The sequence below is a fragment of the Vulpes lagopus genome, chromosome 8 (assembly GCF_018345385.1).
Source record: "Vulpes lagopus strain Blue_001 chromosome 8, ASM1834538v1, whole genome shotgun sequence".
Classification (NCBI taxonomy): domain Eukaryota; kingdom Metazoa; phylum Chordata; class Mammalia; order Carnivora; family Canidae; genus Vulpes; species Vulpes lagopus.
In genome coordinates, this window is record NC_054831.1 from 1942180 (window position 1) to 1959937 (window position 17758).

Consider the following 17758-nt stretch of genomic DNA (forward strand, 5'->3'; position numbering starts at 1 on the left):
GCAAATATGAGGCATAGGAGACCCCCCTGAGTGACTCTGGGAAAGAGCCCGAAAATCTCCCTTATTGGCACCGAGGTGATAGATCCCTTACCCAGCAGGTCCCCCTGGGAACCACGGCCTCGTGGTAATACTTCACACTTGCTGCCCCGCGTGTGCACGAGCGTGTGCGTGTGCACGAGCGTGTGCGTGTGCGTGTGTGTGTGTCTGAGGCTGGGGCCTCTGGGCTCGCCATGGGACAGTCAAGGATCCTGCTGAAGTGCCAGTCGGGGATGGCCGGACGCAGACCACCCTCCTCTGGTGCCGTCGTCACCTGGACTCGCCCAGCCTGGCTCAGGCGGGAGGCGGTGCTGCAGGATCGGCCCCATCCAGCCGCAGACGCAGGGGGGCGCGGGCACGGGGGGGCACCATGCACCTCTGCCGTGCTGGATGCGCGTGTGCCCCAGCGGCATGGGGGGCCTGCTGTGCTCTTCTGCTTGCTTGTTTGCTTTCAATTTTGAAGGAAAAATGAAATCTAGAACAGAAAGATACAAAGCAAAATCCTGCAGTTTGAAAAATGGAGAGAAGAATTCCCACGGTTTGATTATCTCAGTCTAAATAAATGTTGCGAGTTGTTCCCCGGCCCTGCCTCCACCCGGTTCACCTGAGAGCCTGCGTGAGCAGAGTCCCGGGGTCATTGCAGCTGCGTCCGCGGACCGGAGCCGTGCACGCGTGTGGTGCGTGTGAGGAGCCGTGCGCGGGCCTCGGCGGCACTTCCGGGAGGTGGTTCTGGACACAGGCCGCTGCCCTGCGCCAGCCTGCGGGCTCCAGGTCCACCCTCCCCACCCGGGGGCGGCCTGCAAACATCCGCCCAGGCCTGCCCGCCCCGGGCCCCCCAGCCCGTGCCCCCCGTTCTCTGCGCTGTGTGACGGGGCCCCCGCCCTCCTGGGGGACGTCCGGGTGTGGGGACGCCCACCCAGCACCTCACCTGTCCGGCTTCTCCAGCTGTGCGGCTGCTGCTGCCAACTGCGGAGTCCCCGCCGTTGGGTGGGGTTTGGTTTATGCCCCTCGTGAGGCAGGCGCCCTCTTCACCGCGCTCTCTCTGACTTTGACACCTTTGTTCTCTCTCCTATTTGCGTTTTGTCTGCATTTGTGCTGGTGATTTTTTTAAGCCGTCCGTACAGGTGTACTGGGCCCGGGGGGGCAGGACAAACGGTGGTGCTCCTGCCTCCCCCGGCGCACCCCCACTGCCGCGGCCGAGGCCCACTCCGCTGGCGGCAGCCCCTCCGGTTCCTTCCGTGTCCTCTGTGCTCCTCCCTGGGTGGAGGTCAGCGTGTCGTTCCAGCCCGTTAAACTCTGTATTGTTGCTGTTGCCGTCGGCCTGCGGGACGACGAAGAGCTGACCGTGGCCTGGAGCAGGGAATAGGGTGGTGGGAAAGCCAGGGTGCGCTGGCCGTGGCCCCGCGGGGCCTTTGGGGCGTCGGAGAAATGTCCCCCAAGCCCGAGCGCCCGGAACCAGCCGGACGCGGTGATGGTGGCAGTGACCCCGCGGGCCGTGTGGACGGCACCCCTTACCGCCCCCGGGGATGTCGGGAGGTGGTGATTAGGTGGCAGGAAGGGGGTGGGGTGTGACAGGAGGTGTCCCCCATCGCAGACACGTGCCCAGGACAGACTGGGGGCGTCTTTCCTCACCGGCTTTGCATCCCGCACGTCCGGGCAGCGCAGCGGGAGGGCAACGGGCCCAGAGTGTCGCGGACCCTTCATGGATCTCCAGGTGCCTCCAGCCGGGGCCGGGGAGGGGCTGTGTCCACGTCCTGCAGGGACTGTCCAGTCGGGACAGGGTTTGGCGTCCAGCGGTCGGTCTACTGCGTGTTGCAGCCACACGGCGGCCGCCCCGTCTAAAGGAGTCCCTGTGTCTGGAGCCTCAGAGCAGTGCCGACCTCCCGGCCTGCTGTGTACCCAAACCCGACCCTCTGCACCCCCAGGCCTCCCGAGCGGCCCAGAGCGGGCGGGAGGCAGCAGGTGGCCGCTGGCTGCTGTCGTCTGGAGCCATCGGGGAAGGGGTTGGCGATCCCGGGCCCCCTGTGCGCGGCCGGGCTCAGGGCAGGACCACGAGGGGACCCAGGGACCCGCTCCCGGGCCAGCCCCACGGCACGGGCACCCTGGGGGTGGCAGGAGCCTGGACGTTTGCATGAGAATCCTGGGGGACGGGTGGGTCCGGGGCGTTGGGGCCGAGGGCGCTGTGTCGCGGCATCAGCTCTGCGTGCTCAGTGTCCTTCAGAGACCGGCCTGCCTCTGGGGTCTCTGGTGCACGGTACCTCCTGTCCCGTCGCCTCCTGCTCTTTGGGGGCGTCAATCACATATTCGTGCTCTAAGCCTGTACGTTGAACGTTGGGCACATTAATTTTTAACCTTTTTTCCTTTTGATGGCCGCACACTCGGTTACACGCGTCTCTGAGGGCACAGGCGCCTTTGGTGGGTTCTAATTTGAAGTGTTTAATTTGTAGCCTCTTTAAATTTTGCCTGATGGTCCTGTTTTCTCGGAAAAACTGCGGTATTTAGAAGCGTTCTTCGTCTGAAGGTATGCGGCCTCGTTAGTGATTCTCGCCTGGTGTCTCGGGGTGAGAGACGAGTGGGCCGTGAGGTTCGTGGAGTCTTGCTCTCTGGTCGGGGTCCGCGAGTCTTCAGTACGTGCCTGAGGACGTTGTGTTCTGTGTGGGGGGCGCTGGGTTCCCCGTGTGCTTGCCGACTCCAGCTCGCTCGGGCATCGGGGGGTCGGAGGTGCTGCGAGGGACAAGCGTGCAGCACAGACGGGCGTCCTCGTGGTGTAGTGTCCACCGTCATCAGCTAAGTGGCCAGGGAAGGCCTCGCTGCGGAGGGGCTGGGCTTGCCCGCTCACTCCCTTGTGCCATCCTCCGTGGGACTCCAGGTGCCAGGCTCTGCCCGAGGCCCTCGGGTTACGTGTACTTGCCAACGAAACAGAGACCCCTCCTCGTTGCTGAGCTCGGGTCACCCCGGGGAGACGGCGGCCAGCGCCACAGCAAGTGAACCGTGTCACCAGGAAGCAGGGGCAGGAGTCAGGGATGCGGGACTTGGCCTGGTGGAGGTGCCACAGTGGTAGCCGACCCCCGGCACAGGAGGAGCGGGTCAGGCCTTGCTGGCGGTAAGCGGCTGGAGGGGGCCCCAGCCAGCCCGGAGGCGGGTGAGGAGGAGCGTCCCTGGCTGGGGCTGGGGCTGTTGTGGGGTCACCCAGGACTTGCAGCCACCCTGCTTGGCCCTCCAAGGAGTGGAGAGCTCTGGGGGCTCTGAGCGGAGGAGTGACACCCCACAGCTCGTGCTGCACACACTGGCGGTGGTGGACCCTTGGGCAGGGCAAGGGACAGGGAGCCTGGAGCCTGGGCAAGCAGGGGAGATGGTACACATGGCAAGCCTGGTTCAGATTCTGGAAGCACTGGAAGGAGGTGGGACGAACCGGGGGTGCAGGCGTGACCCCAGGGTTTGGGCTCTGGCCCGTGGACGGTGGGGTTGCCGTGAGTTTAGGGGGGACCTGGACGCAGCCCCCATGGGGGAAGGTGAGGTCTGGTCCTGGCCGTGCGGACTGGAGATGTGGAGAGGGCGGCTGTGAGCGTGACCCCCGACGTGGGGCGCAGCGGAGGCCAGGCCCGGACATCGCAAGTCGCCGTGTCTATAGGGCAGACGTTGTCCGAGAGCTTTATGTAGACGCTGTTTGCTTGCGTTTACTGGTGCATTTTCACCACGTCGTACTTCGTGGTGTCACCGCCTCCCCGGGGCCCTCGATCTACGGTGACAGCCAGGGCGCGTCCCCACGCTGGCAGCAGGCCTGCACCACGGCACCGGGTCGCCAGCGGTCGTGGGGATAACGGCGGCAGCAGGGCGCTGTCCCTGCCTGTCCCCTGCCTTCATGCCGCACCTCGCGCGGCTGGGCCTCGTCCTCCCCACGAGAACGGCCCCGGGTTACACTCCAGTAAGGGGCTGGATGTCGGCCGAGTCTAGACGGCGGAGTCCGAACCCCCGCCCCTGCCACCCCCGCCCCACCCCCACACACACTGAAGCCCCACGTCTCAGCCTCCTGCTGGGCGGGCCCTGCCCGGGACCCCCCCGGAAGCTGCCGCGTTCCCTGTCGGGTGTGTGGGGTGGGCGCCTGGGGTCAGGTGGGGTGCACGGTGCTGCGGGGGGTCCTGCTGGAGGGGCCCAGCGCCCCGCCTCCCGCGGCCTCGCCGCTGCCCTCGGCTCCTTCTGCCAAGTGGAAGAAACACCTTCTATTTTTAAATATTTCAACTGTCGGTGTTGGGTAACCCTGGCCTGCCGGTCCCGCTGTCCGGGGATCGCGTGCGCCGCTCGCAGGTGCGGCGAGGGAAGCCCGAGGGGTGGGGGGGCGTTCCCCGTGCACGGTGGCCTTGGCCTCCCGGATCGGCCGCCGCTGTCCTCGCGCCCCACGGCCTTCCTCCACCTCGACGACCACTTGCCTCTTGGAAATGCTGGGTTTTTATCCGCCGAATTTAGGGTAGTCCAGTGGCTTTCTGAGAAGTCGTGGTGTGTGCCGGTGTGAGCGCGGCCGAGCCCCGGGCTGTGGGGCGGGTGAGGGAGGCAGCACGGCGGGGGGCGGGGGGCAGCCTGTGTGCCTGGGGACACACGGATCCCGCGCGTGCACACCGGCCGGCCGGGTCACCTGGGCAGCCGCCAGCACCTGTGCAGGAGCGGCCTCTGTCCCGGGCCTCGGGGGGCAGGGGGCCGGGGGAGGAGGGCGGGGGTCTCGGGCATGGCCATGGGGGGGCGCGCTGTGCTCTTGCCTCGTGCGCCCGTGATCCCGGAGCGCTCGCCCGGTGACACCTTGCCAGGACGCTGTGACCGCCGCCGTCAGGTGCATCGCTGCAGCCGTCACCCCCAAGCCCTGTTTGCTTTAACAGGCGCGTTTGTCTCCGAGGCTGTACGGACATTTCACCATCTTGTGCCCGGGGCGAGGCCTGGGTCTATTTATAGCTTCCCGGAAGTACATTTGTGCACTTCTTGGAAGCCAAGTCCCCAACTGTACGCCAGGTTTTTATTTACAGCTCTTGCTCAATTTGAGCTTGCAAATATTTCCAAAAAGCAGTTTTTCTTCCTGCAGGATACAGAAAAATTAGAAACATCAAAAGGGTTTTCTAAAGAGCTTTAAGGATAGTTCTGGAATAGGGAGTGGGGGAGAACCTAACACTTGCTTCATCGTTAACTCGCAGCGCTGAAGAGTCCAGATGGTTTTGCTCCCTCCAGATAGAACCCTCCGGTACAGCCAGCGCACGGGGACTCATGCACACGAGATGCCATTAAAATAACATCACGGGCTGTCGCGAAGACCCGGAAAACCGAGTGAGAGGCCGCGAGCGTTCGCGCACGAGGATTCCTGGTGGCAAGGTGGTGTCCCTCCAAGGCCTTGCGAGGAGGGGTCACGGCCCCCCGACGGCAGCCTGTGCTGAAGTAATTGGGTTTTCCGTAGAGTCCGAGTTGGAACGCGTGTTGCAGCAAGGCTTCCTGCGTGGCGGACGCAGCTATTCCTCTGAGGAAAACACCACCTGGGCCATCTGTCGCGGGAGGGGTCGGTTCTTGGGGATCCGCCGTGACTTCAGGGCTTTGAGCTTGTCACTCCCTGGGACGTTTCTGAGAAGATGCTCAGCAGTAGAGAGTCGAGCCAGGCTGCACGGGCCCAGTACACCTGGCTCCCGCCACGCAGGGTCGGGCCCGAAAACGACCCTGGGACGTTCATCCCACGTTCCCAGCGACCCTTGACGGTACCGACAGGGGTGGAAGTACCGTCCTTCCGCGTGAGGTTTTCGCGCCGCCGGCAGCCGAGGGCGGGCTCGGCCGAGGGGGACATGGGACGTGGCCGCGCTGTCTTTGCAACGTCGCTGAATGTCATTGTTTCTAAAACTCGTGATCAAAACTTTTTCAAAATACGTGCCTCGACCGTTTTTCCGTCTCTTGCCAGTTTAAAGTTGTTTTATTCCGTGGAATTACAGGGGAAAACTGCATCTTAATAGATGAAACACGACGGCAAATGTTGATGCTTGTTGAAGCTGGGCGCTTGGGTGTCGACCGCGTTCCTCCGTGGCTCCGCGCACCGTTGAAGATTCCCAGAACAAGAGCGTTGGTTGTTTGTTTTGTTTTGTTTTGCCGAAATGCTGGGACCAGTTCCTGAAGCGTTGCTCAGCGGGACCGCGCTGCGCCCCCTCCCCTGAGAGCACCGGGTCTGTGCGCCCCGCTCACTGCCCCCCGCGCGCCACTCTCCTCCGTTCTCCCGAGTTTCTGTGCCCCGAATCGGTAACTCCTTTAGCTTCAGTAAACTGCACGATCTTCCTCCTCTTCTTCCTTGAACAGCATATGGTTTAATTTTCCGCTTCTTTTTCTAACTTTTTGAGTCCACCGCCTAATTTATTTGTTTCGATTCCTTTTTTTTTTTTTTTAATTGCTTAAGTGCGTAAGACTATGAATTACTTTCTGAGCTCGACTTCAGGCAGCCCCTGGAATTCTCGATCCACGATGTTGTTCATTTTCCTTTTTTTTTACACATTTTCATCATCTTCATGTTGAGTTTTTTGAATATTTACAATATTTGGCTTAGTATTCCTATAGTTTTTGTTTCCTGTTTCTGCGTGCTTTGTTAATTGTCTGTTCCGTGGCAGTGCGCTCAGGGATTATTGTCTGTACCGTGTTTTTTTTTTTTTTTTTGCGTGTGTTTGGAAATGTTCTGTGTTCTCCTTGTGGCACTGATTTCTGTGACTGTCCCGTGGGGCCTTGAGCAGAAAGCGTACGTTCTTTCATGATGCAGAGTTTGAAGCGAATCGTGCTGAAGCGTTAGCTGTCTTACCCAGCCCCCCGTGTGCTGTGTTTCCTGTCGCGGGTGTCCTCCGTGTGCAGGAGCGAGCCCACACCCCCCGCCAGGACTGTCTTTGTGTCCACGTCTGCCCGGGTTTCCGTGTGTCCCCTGCTCACACGCATCCCCACGGTGGGGATCCCCGTGTTCTCGTGGTAAATCCTACACCTTATTAGACTTACAAAATGGGCCCCCACCTTACTTCTCATTTGCTTTGGATTAAATCTTCCAATACCAGTGTTTTCACCTTCGATTTCTTTCTCTTACTCTTCACCTGTCATGCATTTTTCGGGGGGAGATGGGGTTCAGATTGAGTCTTGTACCTCTGGCTGCCTTCTTTGTGTACACAATATATTGTTTCTTACCCAATCTGATCAATTTTGAGGATATATATCCCATTTACATTTGGTGGCACAATGAATGTGTTTGGCTTTGTGTTTTTCCATCCAATTTTATGTTCTGTTTTCTGAATTGAATGCTTCGATTCTTGCGGCTTCACGTACATGGGCTTTCTGTGGCTGCCTCTGTGGTTCACTGTGTGTAGTTGTGTTGTCCTTCTGGCCGTGTGTAAGGCTGTGTCCTCTCTTTAGATCTTATTATGGGACCATTTGTAAGTTCATATATTTAAATAAACAGCTGTTTCTTGGCGCGGCAGCTTTAAGCAGTATTTGTTGATGCCATGACAGATTAATCCGCACACTGCGCCGTCTCCGACCCCTTCCCTTCTCTCTGTGGTTTCCTTAGTGGTGGTGTCATTTTAGTTCTGGTAATTCTCTTCATACCATGTAAGTAACACATTCAGCACTACCATTTATTGACTTACTCCCCTTGGAACGGTATTGGTTTATTGCTGAGAAAGGTGCGAAAATGAATGTGTTGCGTTTCTTCCCCATCGTTTGTTGGATTACCCTTTCCTTTTTTTTTTTTAATAATAAATTTAATTTTTATTGGTGTTCAATTTGCCAACATACAGAATAACACCCAGTGCTCATCCCGTCAAGTGCCCCCCTCAGTGCCCGTCACCCAGTCACCCCAAGCCCCCGCCCTCCTCCCCTTCCACCACCCCTAGTTCATTTCCCAGACTTAGGAGTCTTCATGTTCTGTCTCCCTTCCTGATATTTCCCACACATTTCTTCTCCCTTCCCTTATACTCCCTTTCACTATTATTTATATTCCTCAAATGAATGAGACCATATAATATTTGTCCTTCTCCGATTGACTTATTTCACTCAGCATAATACCCTCCAGTCCTTTTCTTTTCAAATCCAAGGAATTTTACATTGACCTAAAGCTTCCCAAAAGTTGGGTCTAGAGACCCCGTCAGTGTGGCCATCATTACAAGGAGAAGAGGCACTATGCTCATCAGGCTTCTGGAAACCTCCTCGTGCCTCTGGGGCCCCATGGAGCTGGTTGGAAGCAGGGTCTCACTTCAAGGCCCGGGGACCCTCGCTGAGGACGCCCTGGTCTCTGCTGCTGCCCCGGGCCGTAGAGTATCTGGTGGTTGCGCCAATATTCTGTCCTTGGGGCTGCTGGGGGGGGTCTGGTTTTCATGAGGAGGGCTTTTTAATGAACCACTTTTGGAGATCCTGTGCTAGCAGGAGGGAGAAATGTCATGAAATGGAATACTTGTTTAAACATACCTTCTGCTGCTTTCTTCTGGTCTGCCAAAACAGGGATTGGGGCATTTAGAAATTATTGAGAATGTGGGGTGCCCAGAAAGAGCCTTCTTCATGTGCAGGTCGGCACCTGTCGGGAAGGCCTGCGAGTAAGGCAGGTGGGGGGCAGAGAGCCACCTTTCTTACTGGTGGGAACAACATGAGATGATGCTGCTTACCTGCGGGACAGTGCTGCCCAGGACTGAACCCGCGTGTGGGACGGTCACCCCGCAGGGTATAGTGCTGGACCACTGCATGCCCCTTCCTATGTGGGGGCCGCGACAGTGCAGCCCTCCCTGATCTGGTCCTGGTGGGAGCAAGTCACCCCAAGGGGGAGGAAGTTTAAGGGCAGAGGGAGGGCGGGTGTCACGCTAGTAGGGAGAGCGGCATTGCACCAAGGAGCCCCTCAGACGCTGTGCTTCAGAGGGTGCTGCTGAAAGACAGGCCGCCGAGCACTCACCCCAGGACGGTCACCACAACATAACATTAGCTAGACGGAGCAAGCCTTCACTTCCTCGGGTCGATTGGCTGTGGTCCAGGGCACAGCAGGTGTGGGTGTCAGAGCAGCTCGTACAGCTCTCGAGGCACCTAGCGCAGCAGCCTTGGGTGCTCCCCACGTGGCAGGATCATTGAAGGGTCATTGGCGTGGCCTGCTTATTCATGCCATTCCTTTTTTTTTTTTTTTTTAAGATTTTATTTATTTGAGAGAGAGAGAGAGAGCACAAGCAGGGAGGAGAGGGAGAAGCAGACCCCTCACTGAGCAGAGAGCCCGATGTGGGGCTCGATCCCAGGACCCTGAGATCGTGACCTGAGCTGAGACAGTTGCTTCACGGACTAAGCCACCCAGGGGCCCCATGTCATTCCTATTCTTGACTGGAATGTTCAGTGTGGGTGTATGTGCGTGTATGTCCATAGCATATATGATGTAGAAATTACTCACTGCGATTACTAGTAGGGAAGCTGTGCCTACCGTGGTCCTAACTAAAATGCATAAACTGCATGACCTATGAGCCTACGTATAGATGTCAGCACTTAAGACCATATGTTTTACTTGTTAAGCAAATTAGGCTTTAATGTATTAAAAATAAATTTTAAAAATTGAGTGCATGATATGGACACGGCACCGCTTCTGTGAGTTGGGTCAAGGGAGTAGGTATCACTCCATCGGGGGCTTCAGTTCTCCCTCTCCAGCTGCCATCCAGAGAGGCTCGTGTGGGTTCATGGTGGTTTCTGACGAACCCAGATGGTGCTGAGCTGGTGCAGCCCGCAGTGTGGCTGCCTTCACCAGCACCTCGTGCCAGGGCATTGGTCCAGCCAGGGGGCCGGTCTGCACTGTCTTGCCGCTGCTGGTCGGGGGGTTGGTTTGGAGCTCTTGTTCCTGGTTCTGTGTTGGTTGGTGGGAGTGGGGTGGAGTCTCGACAGAGTTCCAACGTTCGTGCTGGGAGGGGGGTCTTCCAGTGTCGCTGCCCTTGGTGGTGTTGACCTAGAAAGATGGGGTTGAGGGGATGGGTACTTGTCTTCCTGCCTCTTGAGCCCTTACCCGCTTCTGATCCCGAGGAGGCATTGGTCTTTGATGCTGCCTGTTGTTCATCTGTAGGCAAGACAAGCTTGTGTGATTTGGCTGTGCCTGCCCCCTGTGCCCCTGCCACCCGGGGGGGAGGGGGTGTGTGTAGCATCTCACAGATAATCCAGTTTTCCCCTGGTTCCCAGCACAGGGTCCCTATATTCATTGATGACTTTTTGCCAAATCCCAGGATGCCATGTTCTAGCCCTCATCTTGCGTGGCCTTTCCCCAGTATTGACTCAGTCGACCAACCCCTTCTAGAAGTACCTTGTCCCAGAACCACACGCTCCGGTTACCTGTCCACTGCCCTGGCCCCTCATCCTTTAACTCCTGGGCAGATATTATCTCATCTCCCCTATACCTCAGCATTGAGGTGTCCCCAGGGCTGGGCCTTTGGATGCCTTGTTGACTCCCGTGGTGATCTCAGTGGCCCCATCTCATCCATTCACAATCCAGAACACCATCTTGGTTCTGCTCCCATTCAGATTTCTAGCTCTAGCCCAGATCTTGCCTGATTGCACATTCAAGAGCCAGCTGCTTGTTTTGGGTCCTTGCCTGGGTGTTTAGTAGGCACCTCAGACTTGAGTGTCTGAGCCTGGACTCTTGGTGGCCCATACCAGCCCAGACTCAGTGCTTCCACCATCCTCTGAAGCCCCGATTCGCCCTTGAAATCCTGTCTCCATGGCCCATTCTCCCAACTAGCAAATGCCATCAGCTGCCCGGCAAAGCATGCGCAGAAGGAGGAGTCCCTCCTGAGTGATGAAAACGTTCTAACATGGGTTCAAGGTGACGCTTGCACATCTTGGTAAATTTACTAGAAATTCACTGACTTGTGCATTTCTGAAGGGTGAAAGGCGGTGTGCTCAGTGAAGTTAGTTATTAAGTATGGGTAGAGCTTGGCTGCTCCCCCTCTCCGTCAGTGACGACGGCAGCCCAGCCACCACTGGCTCGCACCTAGAACCCGCAGGCACCTCCCCACCTGTCCCTTGCTTCTGTTGTAGCCCCCTGTTCCAGCTCAGCCCGGGAGCCAGAGTCTGGTTCATAGGTAGTGTCCCCCAACACCCAAAGGTCCACACCTTAATTCAGAATCTGTGAGTATGTGACCTAACGTGGCCAAAGGGACCTTGTAGGTGTGATTAAGGATCTTGAGATGGATGATGATCTTGAATTATCCAGGTGGGTCCAGTGGAATCATAAGGGTCCTTCAGATGGGGAGGCAGGAGGGTCAGAGTGGAAGAAGGAGTCGTGAGGACAGCTGCAGTGACTGATGGCTTTGAAGACGGGGGACCTGGCGGCTGGGAAAGGCCGGGAGCAGATTCTCCCCTGGAGCCTCCAGAACCGTGGGATAAATCTGTGTTGTTTGGAGCCACTAAGTGTGTAGGAAGAGCCACAGGAGATGAATGCACGTGATGACCTTGTGGCGCTCCTGGAGCCCGGGCTCAGCTTTTCTGCTTCCTATCACTGTGACCTGGGCAGATTGCTCTGCTTCCCCACCTGTCTGTTTTGCACATCGGTTAAATGGGGATTAGCAGGCGGTTAGCAGTGTCCGTGTGTCCCGCTTGCTGCGTGGTTCACGCACTCGTTTCCTTTGTGGCCGCCTCCCCTCCAGGCTGTGCGCTCCGTGGAGGGCGGGTCTGGGGGCTTGTTGTGCCTGCCCCCTGCGGACTGTCTGGAGAGGCTCCAGAAGGCTGGGCGTCAGCCAGCACTCATGTGCTCAGTGCGTGAGCCTGTGGGCCGTCCCTGGGCTGGTTTTCCAGGGTGAGCACGTCCACTGTCGCCGGAGCTGGCAAAATGGCTCTGGCCACGTTCAGAGCTGAAGAAACGCCTGGTGTGACTACGTGGCCCACAGAGTGGGTGGGTCCCCAGGACCCCGGAGCATGCAGGTGCCCCCGCGGGCTTGCTGGAGGTGAGCCCAGGCTGCGGGACTTGCTCCTCCAGGGCCTGGGCCCGAGGGGGGCACATTTCAGTAGCTGGCTGCAGGCGGCGGGCAGGAGGCCCACCTCAGGCGCCCCTGGCAGTGGCGGGGGACCTGGGTGTCGGGCGGAGCGTGTTCTTTAGCAGCTCCCACCGTGGAGGAGTCCACGGCACTTGCGCCCAGTGAGCAGCGTCTGTCCCCTTGGCTGTGGGTGCTTAGGACCCTCATCTGCCCCTGGGCCGCACTTTGAAGGATGTTCTCGGGTGGGTTGGGGGCTGGTGAGCGGTGCTAGGCCCTGCCTCCCTCCTCCTCCCTCAGCATCGGGGCCACCTTCATGTTCCCCGCACTTTTCTGGGTTCGGGGCCGGGGGGCATAGGGAGCAGCTGGGCCACCCAGCCACCTCCCAGCCCTTGCATTTTCGGGGGGGCGGTGAGGGGCAGCAGACTGCACTTCTGCGGGCTGTGCAGAGGGCGCTTTTTTGTTTTTCACGGTAGAGGCTTTCCTCAGTGTTCGGCCGAATCCAAGGGTGAGTCTCCACGAAGCTGGGCGGGTGTGTTGGTGGGACCCGTCCTCTGGCGGGTCGCTGGGCAGGGGCCCGGCTCTTCCTCGGGCCCCGGTGCCATGACCTGGCCCTTCCCTCCTGGGCTCTCGGCTCCTCCCTGGGGCGCAGGCCCGGCCCCCGCTCTCCGGCCTGCAGTGTATCAGCTGTCACCGCTCCTGGCTCGGGCCAGCACCCAGCTCCCGCCCTCCGCTCGGCGCTGCTCTGGGAGTCCCTGCGTGCGGGGGGCGGGCGGGCCGTGGGGTCAAAGGCTGCCCGTAGCGCGGCCTCCCCGGCCCCGAGGTCCCTGGCCGTCCTGGCTTCCGGGCCGGGTCCTTCTTCGCTCCGCATCGCCGGGCCCCTTCCCAGCTCCCAGAATCCTGCGGCTCTTGTCTCCTCGCACGATCTGCTTCTGGGAAGGATTTCGGTCATTTGGCTGTCCCCAGAGTGGAGTCTTCGGAGGGGGAGGGTAAGTGCCAGCAGCCCGTGTTCCTCACAAGCCGCTCCTCAAGAATCAAGAACGAACCCTCCTCGGCTCAGCCAGGCGGCGACTGGGTGGAAAGGCCTCTTAACCTTGTGTTTTCACAATCTAAGTTAAAGATTAATCGGACTCCTAATAATCCTGCAGAAATTCTCGACATCTCAGTTCGCATTCCCTTTCATCCATTTCTTCTTAAGAAAGCCCTGTCGCCGGACGTCAGAACTGAAATCTGCGTGGAGCAGATAACTGTCCGCCCCACGCCTTCCGTGGTCACTTTAGGAACCGGCAGAGGCTTCACGAGCGGTTTTCAGCCGCCAAGGAGATTATTTTCGAAATGACCCTGCAGCCCGTGAAATGACTTCTTTGAAACAGGAGGCTGAGGAGGACGGGCTGCCTGTTCTCAGGTCGGGGTGTGAGCTCGGCGTCCCCAGGGTGCCCACCCGCTCCCCGCCGGGTTCTCACCGGCGCTCGGCGCCACCGCCTTGTTTGCTCGTCTTCCCAAGCGGTGGCGGGAGCAGCTGGCTGTACAGGTCGGGGCGGGGGGGAACGTGCTGGATCCTGGGGACTGGGTGTGGCCAGTGTCCGCCGGGGCACAAAGCGGTTTTTGCAGCCCTAGCTGCCGGGTCACTGGGTCAGGGCCCACAGCCCCCACGGAGGCCCCGCACGGGTGCCCTGCGCTGGCCGGCAGCCCCCTCGCTCAGGTTACGCAGCGGGACTGGACATGTTTTGAAGGCAGGTGTCCCCGAAGGTACTGTCCAGGAAGGGAAAGCTCTGAGCTGTCGACCTCCTCACCCACACGCAGGGCCGGCCCGGGGAGGGGGCGGGGGCCCTGGCCCATCCCGGGGGACCGTCGCACTCCCGGAGAAGCGGCCGCGCCGGGCCCTCGGGAGGGCAGAGCATTCCGTCCTCCTGGCTCTCCGGAAGCTGGATTTTGTACCGGAGGGCAGCGGACCTGTGCTGATCCTACGAAACGAAGGAAGACAGAAGAAACATGTTTATTTCCCCCTGTCAGAAATTTTCATTTAAAACTGATTCGTACAGGTCAGTTTAGACGGGGTTTAAGACGAAGTTTCCCGCGAGGAAGTGACGGCGGCCGAGTCGAGCTGGGTGAGTGGGTCGGGCCATCGTGCTTCGTCTTCCCGGCTCTGTAGCCCCAGGAGTCCTTCATCCCTCCCCTCAAGAAATACGTCTTAGCAAGCCAGCGCCTGCGCCCCTTGGGGTGACATTCTACCATAGGAAGGGGCCCCGCATTTGTGGAGTGAGGCTGAGAGGCTGGGCCCAGGCTGGGGACGCCTGCAAGGGGCAGGGGTCCAGCGCGGACCCCGGGGAGGGCCTCGCCCCGTGCCCGCCTCCCTGCCACCTGCACCCCACCCAGGCCGCGTGTGAACCGGTTTGACGCGTGAAGTGCCCTCTGTCCCTGAGAAGGCTGGGAGGTAGGATTTGGGAATCCCGTTCCATCCTCTATCGCCAGGAGACCCGAGAGCCCCGGGCGCGTCCCTCCAGGTGCAAAGTGGAGTGAGACACTGTCTGGGGCGGGTTTCTGCACCGCTCACCTGCCCCCGGGGCCCCGGGCCTCTTGCCCAGAGGCCAGTAGGGGATGCGGGGAGTCGCGTCGGCCCGCACCCGATGCACCCTGTCCTCACTTTAGTGTTTGTCCCTGACTGGCTTTCTTTGAGAAACTAGGCGGGCCATAGGCGTGCGCTGCCTGGAGCGGTGCTGTCGCACCGGGACGGGCACCGGCGGCCTGTCGTCCTCTTGCTCCGGGGCGTGTGTCCGGCTGAGCAGACTCACCCTGTCCATCCCCGCGCTGCTCTGCGGTGGCCCCTTGGACGGCTGCGGCTGGCCCTGCTCTTGCCCACGCGCAGGGATTTCCCACGTACGGAGACCACACTCGGGCCTGCAGTTCCTGGGTCCCAGGACCCAGATTCGGCCTCCAGAGGGCAAGCCTGTGACCCCCGAAGGCCCTCCTCGTCATGCCGCCGGCGGTTCCCACGCCCCCGGGGCCGCGTGGTGTCCTGCGGGCTCGCCTGGGTCACGCAGGTGCCGCGGCCGTCGGGAGCCCCCTTCCTGAGCCCCCCACTCATCTTATTCCATTTTCCCCATTCCCCGCTGGCGATCTGGAGCGTCTCCTTGGCCGGTGAAGACCGAGGCCTCGGCGCCTTCGCACAGGCCGCGCCAGCGTCGCCAGGGCTCAGCCTCCCCGGGAACGGTCCCACAGCAGCAGTTCTGCCTGTAAATGTCGCCCGGCGGATCCGCGTTGTCCGGGCGTCGGCGCTTCTGGCCTCTCGAGTTGTTCTCGAGCTTTGTCTTCCACGTTGGAGCCTGAATTCCTGCGGAATTCACTTTGGCCTGCGGGGAGTGGGGACGGCTTCTGTCCTGTTGACGCCCACGCTCGGCAGTGCCCGGGGTCGCCGTGCGCAGGGACTGGACGGGAGGGGACGGGCTGCGCGGCCTGCGGGCAGGAGCACCTGCTCTGCTCCGGGGTCCCTCCTGCCCCGTCCTTGATCCCGGGGCCCGCCCCGGGGGCCCGTGCGCCGCGCCCACAGCTCAGCCTGCAGAGCATGTGCGTCCCCACGACAGTAAGTCCTCTCGTCCCTAACTTGCTCCATCTCTCCGTGTCCTCCGCCTGTTGAAAATATTTCTGAACGGCCTTTATAATTTTCAGCCATAAAATTTTGGTACTTTGTGTTCCTTTAACTATTAGGCCTTCTTTCTTTGTTGGATGATACTGAAATGCAGCGGGTTTGCCCATGTTGATCTTGCCTCGCACCTCGTGTCAGCCTGTAAGTTCTGCCGGCTTCGCTGTGATCCATTTGTGGGGCCGAGGGCCGGGGGGCTCCGTGCGGGCAGGCCTGAGTGCGGATCGTGATGGTTTTGTCCCATACGTTTCTGTGCATGGCGTTAGTGCCTGTGCTTTCTCTGGCTGGAGCCGTGTCTTGTTCAAGATTCGTCATTAAAAGCTGTATTTGCTGTGGTTTCTCTACAGATACCCTTTTTCAGATTAAAGAAATTCCCTTTTCTTCTTACTTTGCCGAGAGCCTTTATAATGTGAGCAGTTGCTGGATTTTATAAATGTGCTTATCTTCATTATTAAGATGATCAAGGTGATCGTTATTAGTGTAGTGAATCGCATTGATAGATGTTCTGTACAGATGTTGCATTTCTCATTTTAAGTTCCACTTCTTTTCATCTTTTATCTGTTTTTATAGGCTGCTGGATTAAGCTTGCTAATAATTTATTTGGGATATTTGTGGCTGTGTTCATGACGGAGGCCGTAACTTTTTATGTTGTCTCTGCCTGGTTTCCATGACAAGGTCCTTACTAGCCTCATAGCAGGAGCTCAGGGGTGATCTTTATTTTTCTGTTTCCTTAGGAGTTTTCTTTAAAACTGAATGATCAGTTATTCGAAAGGTGGGCAATATGGTCTCTAATATGATCCTTGTGGGAAGATTGTAAAGTATCAATTCAATGTAGTCTGTGATCATACAGTTACTCTATTTTTTGTTTTTTGTCAATTTGGGAAAGTTTTATTTTTCTAGAAATGTGTCTGCTTTATGGCCTGAAAGTTGTTTGTTGTATTTTGTCATATTTTCAGTGTCTGCCATCCCCACAGTTAATTTGTGGCTTTCTCTCATTTTCTAAACCACTCTCACCAGAAGTTTGTCTGTTTTATTGGCCTTTTTAAAGAACCACTTTTGTATTATGTTGGAACACGTGAATGTATGTAATGGTTGTTTTCCATTTCATTTATAGACTTATGATCTCCTTCCGTCTGTTTTCCTTGTATTTATTCTTGTGTTGTTTTTTTTCTAACATCTTAGAGATAAATCAAGCCTATTAGTTTGCAAGCTACTGATTGTCACATGTGACTATGTAAAGCTGTCGATTTTTTCTTAGTACAATAAGAGGAGAAGCTCGTAATTTATTACAGGTACTTTTTCATTTTCTTTCCATGTTAACGATTTTTAATTTTTTAAAAAAGATTTATGATTCACGAGAGACACAGAGACACAGGCAGAGGGAGAAGCAGGCTCCCTGCGGGGACCCTGATGCAGGACTCGATCCCAGGACCCCAGGGTCATGCCCTGAGCCTAAGGCAGATGCTCCACCGCTGAGCCATCCGGGCGTCCCCATGTTAATTATTTTTAAATGGCTGTTATGATCTCTTCTTTGACCCGTGTTTAGAGATGTAATTTTTAAAAATTTACTTTGTATCAGAAAATTTTAGATACATTCGAAAAGTGCAGAAAATGCTAGAAGGAGCCATTGCCATCAGTCATCCTGGGCGATCCTGGGCGGTGCCGCGGACGTGTGGCCGTGTTCTATCTGTGCCTTCACTTACTTGCCACCTCTGCCCTCCTGATTGATTTGAATTCAGTCCCCGTCACCGTGTCGCCTCCCTTGCAGCCACGCCAGCGCCTGGCTCTCTGAAAGACGGGGACTCCGCATTAAGCGTACGTGTGATGCCGTTTTCCCATCTAGACCAGACTGACAATTAAGATCTTCACCTGGTGTTTCTAAGTCTGGACCGTACGTAGAATATATATGTATTTTTAGTGTATCGTTTGCCTCCGGGTCCAGTTAACGGTCACACCTGGTGATGGGTGTGTCTCCTACAGTCTCGGGCTGAATCCACAGCTTCTCCTCTCCGCCCGCTGTGTCTGTTTTGTTCTGACCTTTGCAGTTCATCTTTGAAGATACGAAGTGGCTTGTCTTGTGCAGTTTTCCCATGTTTTAAATTTTCCTTGATTTCATCCATCT

At 57.8% G+C, this 17758-nt stretch overlaps 2 protein-coding genes across 16 annotated transcripts in view; one reads left to right on the plus strand and one right to left on the minus strand.

Annotated features, from left to right (window-relative positions):
* HDAC4 (histone deacetylase 4) overlaps positions 1-17758 on the plus strand; it is a 271373-nt gene that overhangs the window by 137279 nt on the left and 116336 nt on the right. Inside the window, exon 1 of one of the 13 annotated variants that reach the window (XM_041767845.1) lies at positions 11363-11969. The exons of 10 other annotated variants lie outside the window; for them this stretch is intronic. In XM_041767845.1, the coding sequence (XP_041623779.1) occupies positions 11855-11969 (115 nt within the window). In that variant the 5' untranslated portion in view covers positions 11363-11854. Of the gene's footprint in view, positions 1-11362; positions 11970-12856; positions 12986-13009; positions 13402-17758 lie in introns of those variants that run through there. 2 more of the 13 variants (XM_041767854.1, XM_041767855.1) reach the window with 2 other exon arrangements.
* Positions 220-4933, minus strand: LOC121497967. 3 transcript variants are annotated; one of them, XM_041767857.1, is made up of 3 exons: positions 1669-4933; positions 965-1357; positions 220-511 (listed from the first exon to the last, which is right to left on the minus strand). In XM_041767857.1, exon 1 carries the CDS (start codon positions 3644-3646, stop codon positions 2489-2491), a length of 1158 nt encoding a protein of 385 aa, XP_041623791.1. In that variant the 5' UTR covers positions 3647-4933; the 3' UTR covers positions 220-511; positions 965-1357; positions 1669-2488. The 3 variants fall into 3 exon arrangements, with proteins under 3 accessions (XP_041623791.1, XP_041623792.1, XP_041623793.1); XM_041767858.1 differs by having other exon boundaries at positions 641-1357; XM_041767859.1 differs by having other exon boundaries at positions 641-1386.

Excerpts from the sequence above, each read along its gene's own strand:
- LOC121497967 (XM_041767857.1), bottom strand. The coding sequence starts at position 3,646 with ATGTCCGGGCCTGGCCTCCGCTGCGCCCCACGTCGGGGGTCACGCTCA.